Genomic DNA, 6,000 nt, shown 5'->3' with positions numbered 1-6,000 from the left:
AACGTCGGTCTTGGCCGTCTGAGTCTTGAGTCATATCACTTGGTTCGAGTCATGCGCAATGACTCGAGTCAATACCCAAATTGACTCGAGTCGAGTCATTTCCGTATTTTGAGAAAATCACTCGAGTCATCTGAAAAACGTGACCCGAGTCGAGTCATGACTCGAGTCATTACAACCCTGATTACATATACGTAGAACTGCTAAACTACTCAAGTAATTGCATAGCCTCAGTTTATATAGTTACCAGCCAAAATAGAGAAAAGAGAAACGAATTGATTAGATGCAATACATTACCCATCTACAAATTGATATGATACAATTCGAGCCTGCGCAAATGGTTGAGGAATATATAAACTATATTCGAATTCAATTTCAGTAAAACAAGAGGTTTGGTCAAGCTACGAACAGAGATAGACATTTTGCTATTAAATTATTTCACTTACTATACTAGTTTACGACAACGTAAGCTGTTAGCTTCGACCACTTCGTTTGCGGTCAATTTGTTTGTGAGAGAATAATGAATGTCCAGTTAAACGCACGATCATTGTATGATTGGCCGCTCTCACGGACCAGCACTTCGCGAACGATCAGAACATTTGCAAGATACAGTGATTTTTATCGACACCGATTACTTGAAATTGACCCGTGAATTTTGCTTCGAGTCACGAGTCAATCCACATTTCTGATGCGCTGAGTCAAGTCATTTGAGCAAAGTGACTCGAGTCAAGTCACACGAAAAAGGTGACTCGAGTCATCCCAACACTAGTAGGTAGTAGCTTCTTGCGTGTGAATAGTGCTAAGATGATTAAATAAAACAAGTCACTAACTGAATAAGCTAACCCTTTGAATTTATTTATTTGTATATCCATTACTAAGGGGTCAGTGCCTCACGGCCATGAACTTCATCGCTTGTCACTGTTCAGGAGTGAGATACAACAAAATGATCACTCATCTGAAAAAGTTTGAGAAGACAAATGAAATACGACAATGGGTTGCATACACTTATTATCCATAATCCCTCACTTCGTAATCTTGACGAAACAATTTTCTGTCCTTTACATCAAGTATGCATATGATCTTATTCATATAAGTTTCACAGCTAGTTAAAGTAAAAATTATCCAGTATCGACTGTCTTGAAAAGTTACGGAGTTGAGAGTGTTGAGACTCTTCAAAAACAATTTCTGCTCAGTCTTCATTAACACCCTGACCCCCAACATGCAGGTATACCACCAGAAACCAACAAACCGTCCACAGGCATCGTCAAGTTCATAATGACAAAGGTGAACATAAGCCAACAAAACGCTACCGTCAAAATAGAATGGATACTAAATCAGATCAAGCACCGTACGACGAATCAAGTTAAGTGCACGTTAATTCCAACGGACATCGCCCGCCGTTCATCGGATACCGGGCAGGTCCAGTTCGCCGAACAATGTCCTGCAGTCGCTGGCATGATGACTCGGCGGTTTATCGCAATTCGCGGTCATCTCCAGTTCGCTGACTGTGAGTTCATCGTAAGCTTTCTTGTAGGCTTGATCATACGCCTCTGTATGGTCAGAGAGCAAAGAAGTCAGTGGAGTAACCTCATAAATTTCAACTCAATTGCAAGTAGCGATTGCGATTTAAAAGCTCTGCCAGGTCTAATTCAAGTGGAAGTATAAATTAAAAGATGTCAAAAGGACTCAAGGAGTTCAAAAAGCAGAATTGACTACGGTATGACAGATTTTTAGAAGTCAATAGGAAATGGCTTCCTCCTAACTTGCAATATGCATCTACGCGACCAACGTACCATGGTGTCCTATTGTGTGAACACAGCGAGATATTACAGCTCACTGCATTTGGGTTACCATCATACTTTCCATTTGACCAATGGCAATTTTACGGCCATTTTGACTGGCTTGCCGAGCGCTAAATTTGATAAAACGGGTGTCAGTGGAAAGCTGTTTTTGTACTGATTACGAAAATATCAATTTTATTCTGCCCATGCTCTTGCTCCTGAGCTGCAGTTTTGTTTTGATAGACAGCATCGTTGTGTCTCAAAGCCAAACTCTGTCACAATGCAAAATTTGAGGCTGATTTTTTGGGATTCCAGGGAAAATGATACGTTATTAAATTTCTTGTAATCCAGATAGGATATACACACGAGATTCAATCATTCACAAATTGTCAACACACCGACACCAACCACACGAAATCCCCTACGACTGAGGATATTTAGAATTACTAGAGAAGTTCCAGATATCCCTGCCTAAAACTGACTGGTGATATGCAGCACGTTTACAACGGAAGGGTGTAATCATGTACATTATTTCAATACGATGGGGCAATAAGCCCCAGCAGTAAAACAAGGAATGGGCATTAAATGCAAATGAAGCACAAAAGTGGGCAAGGTTGATAGGACAGATTACTTTCAGCCAAGAACTCGGAAACATCACAGAAGACGAATTTTACGCTAATTCGATAAATAATAAACTAGTAACAATTTATAACAGATCACAGTAATAAGGGCCAATACTCACCGATATCGATTGAATCTTTCCCAAGCGCCACAATGATGAAGAATAGGATTTCGCGATACACGCCCCGCCTCGGCAATCGCGTGCTGTTCGAGTATTCGTTCAGCAACGTCAGAATTGGAGTCTTGACGTCGTCAGTCATGACGCTGTTTCGGATTGCATCAAACAGTTCCGCAGGATAATCGCACTCGACGGCAGACGGTCGCGATTGGGCTGAAAACGCATTCCGATGTCAGAATTGTAGCGGAAAAATGGAATCGGAAGCCATTCAGACAGTGTTGTTGTGTCGAAATATTGTCTCACACACACACCAGGATCATAAACACACCATTAATGCTGCATAGTTGGTATAGGGATTATAGTATTATTTGAAAACTGGAATTGGCGAATAGGCACCATTTGTAGAAGAGTCATTATAATCAAGCCAAGAGCCCCACAAGGCTCGTTAAGAATTAAGATATCGCTAGAAAGCTCGGATTCCTGGCATTATGTTGCTATCGATGTGCAGCCGCATAACGCCATCACTTCGAGTTATGTTCTGAAGGTAGGGACTTTTTGCAATTTAGCCACCTATTCGACAGAACAATTAAATTGGAAATTAACAAAGCTCATGTTCCTAAAATACAGAAGAGAAAATGTGGAGCAGGAAAGCGTACTTTTCGCCACTGCAATTTGAGTCCGATTGTCATGGATTTGTTTTAGCCGGATAGCGGCTACTAATAAAAAAGAACGCGAGTACGTTCATTTAATTCCGCAGCACATCACAGTATAGTGGAAATGGATATCCACAGGCCACAGCTACTAAAGTGTGATAATTAAATTGGGAAGGAAAACCATAGGAAAAACTATTTTCATGTTTACAAAACACTGAACTCTACGATATGCCGTTTCGGGACAACAAAAACGAAAATATTGAAATTTAAAATTTCCAGGTCAGTGGCTCTTAACCAGGCTTCGCACAGCCAGTCTCGGGGGATTGCTGGAGGTCATGACACACACCCCACTCATACAGTAGATATTACACTGATTTGAAGTATATTTCCATTATAATATTTTTTTTTGCTTGAAACCCAGGTTTTGATGGATTTGCTCTCATAACACTGATGATGATGATGCACAGGTCATTTTGATGCACCAGTATTTTATAGGACTGTATTAGATGTGTGATGTGGTACATTGCTGACGATTAACCCTGACGAGTGTCAGCCACAAATATTCGCGTTCATTTCAATATGAATGTTGAATATAGTATTCTATTGTAAGCTAGAGTAGAGCGTCACTCACATTGCAAATACGCCGAGTACAACGGAGCCTTCAGCTTCGTATCGTGGATGCTGACATTGTCCCACATGGTGGTTATCAAGACCCTGTCGGTATATTTGTTGGATTGCTCCCGGCCGGGTCTCGCAGCGTTGTTCACGTGCTTGGAATCCAAGATGAGGTTGTAGAGATTGCTTTGCAGGTCGAGCCGCCGGAAATACCAAACCTGCAAATGATGGCGATAGCGTACTAGCATTGGAACGGGCACAACAAACAAGCCAAGTTGACATGGGCCGCCATTAGTGCCGGATGGTTGAATGCCTCCAATTATTGGCATCAATCACATTTTCATAGTCGAACAGTCGTAGTTAAATTGAGGGTTAATTTTGATATCTGAAGGTTCACCGGTCCGCAATATTTGTTTTCAAGTTTTACTGATCCCCCGAGGTCAAAAAGGTTCACACACTGTCCAGGTGCGCCTGGTATATTTTCGCATACCCAGTCTCTAAGAAGAAAATGACAGACAATAAATACCATGAAATTCGTACGACCTAAGAGAAAGCAACTTGAAGTGCACAGCGCACATTGTATATACAGAGATTATCTCCATCCATAACAAGATTTCCATATTTTAGGCCTTCGAACCCAGTAACCAAATCTACTTTATTTATACCCAGGTTCAGTTATTCGCTTGGTAATCTTACAATGTCGACTGTTAAACGACCGTTTGTCAAATGTACATTCATTAAAATGTTACGAGCCCAGGCATACTTGTTATAACACATAACACGCGAACGAGACCAGGGACGGCATAAAGTTGATCAATCTGAGCTTACAACTATTGCAACCTTCAACGGCAAAACTGCCAACTTACGAAATTCCAATACACGATCGGATGATTGTCTACAAATTCGGGCTCTCCAAGAATGGCCATTCCTTCGTTTTCGAGCAGACTCTCCAGCTCCTTACGCAGAACGAGCGGGCTCAGATACGGCACCGAGACAGGGTCCAGTTCTTGAAAGCTCTGAAAGTACGGACGACAGCGTTAAGTAAGACCCATCCAGGGTGTCATAATGGCGAGGCATTCAAACAAGTTCTAAAAATTATGATAGTCCTTTAAAAAAACGACATACATCACGATTATTTGAAATAACGCTCCTCCTGTCGGGTACAGATAACTCGTGATGGGAAATCGAATCTTCTGAAACCACGTCGGTACGATTCCTGCAGTCCTAAGGAAAGATAGAATAAATATAAAAATGATAATTATTTTTGAACAAGAATATCTTACCATTAGACGAACGTTCAATTGCGGTACAAAGAGTCGATTGCAAAAGGGGCAGCTGCAAAAAAAAGGTAATGCTGTTACCAATGCCAAAATTGCCAATGGCCAAAATATTTGCTGGGATTTATCTGGAATAATGGTATTCAACTGTATCTCACCATACTTAAAAAGCAAATATGTCTCGAAAGTACAAGGTTGTTGCTAGTGTCATAGCCTTGTATAAATGTATATCAAAGCAGGATACCACTCGCAGAGGCAATTATTTGTCATTAGTTTATTGCACTGAAAACCCACATACGCAAAATCGCAGAGCTACTCAGCTGGCGGACTTCGGTTCAAATGTGGACCTTTTCAGTGCCAGTATCGATTTCTAAAACAAGCCAAATATGCCAAAGTAGAAGTAAAAAATTGATATACCAGTATGGAAACTTTCAAAAGTGGATTTGATCGGGTGGCGGTGTCATACAGTTAGCTGTTTATCGGGGAGGTGGCTCGAGTGAGCAGACAAACCAATGCCAACATTCCGAAAATTCAGAAGTACTGTTTTTGACCAGCTCGATTAAAATGGACATAATTATACGGTAGCCAGACCGCACTACACCTACGAATACAAAGCCAAACGTTATTTTCGCCATCAAAACATCTCACTGCGTATTGAGGTTCGACTCGTCGGCCATCCAGCCGGCCATGATTTCTTCATCGTAAACGAGACATTTGCATCGCGTGCATTTCGAACAGCTGCTCATCGACACCTCCATCTCCACGACGGCTTTCGAGTTGAGAGAAGTCGAAGACATGGCCAGAGTCGGCCGCGCCGAGTTCAGCGTTCCGAAATTTGACGGGTTCATACGCGACGACGCTGGAAAGAGAGAGATTTGATTATGCGAGAGACATTTTCATAGCAACGCTCATCGTGAGAAGTCGCAATCATTCAATCT

At 41.5% G+C, this 6,000-nt stretch overlaps 1 protein-coding gene across 4 annotated transcripts in view; it reads right to left on the bottom strand.

The window, feature by feature from the left end:
* Positions 1 to 1,250: 1,250 nt before the first annotated feature.
* The window catches only part of LOC145448209 (C-myc promoter-binding protein-like), a 30,016-nt gene continuing 25,266 nt past the window's right edge, over positions 1,251 to 6,000 (bottom strand). For all 4 annotated transcript variants that reach the window (XM_080326565.1, XM_080326564.1, XM_080326563.1 and 1 more), the window contains exons 24-30: positions 5,711 to 5,921; positions 5,069 to 5,120; positions 4,911 to 5,009; positions 4,652 to 4,801; positions 3,802 to 4,003; positions 2,521 to 2,730; positions 1,251 to 1,547 (exon numbers count right to left, since the gene is read on the bottom strand). In XM_080326565.1, the coding sequence (XP_080182691.1) occupies positions 1,399 to 1,547; positions 2,521 to 2,730; positions 3,802 to 4,003; positions 4,652 to 4,801; positions 4,911 to 5,009; positions 5,069 to 5,120; positions 5,711 to 5,921 (1,073 nt within the window). In that variant the 3' untranslated portion in view covers positions 1,251 to 1,398. The remainder of the gene's footprint in view (positions 1,548 to 2,520; positions 2,731 to 3,801; positions 4,004 to 4,651; positions 4,802 to 4,910; positions 5,010 to 5,068; positions 5,121 to 5,710; positions 5,922 to 6,000) is intronic.

This window comes from Botryllus schlosseri, chromosome 10 (assembly GCF_051294905.1).
Source record: "Botryllus schlosseri isolate E-star chromosome 10, Bs_hap1, whole genome shotgun sequence".
NCBI lineage: Eukaryota > Metazoa > Chordata > Ascidiacea > Stolidobranchia > Styelidae > Botryllus > Botryllus schlosseri.
This window is presented reverse-complemented; position numbering and strand designations above follow the sequence as displayed.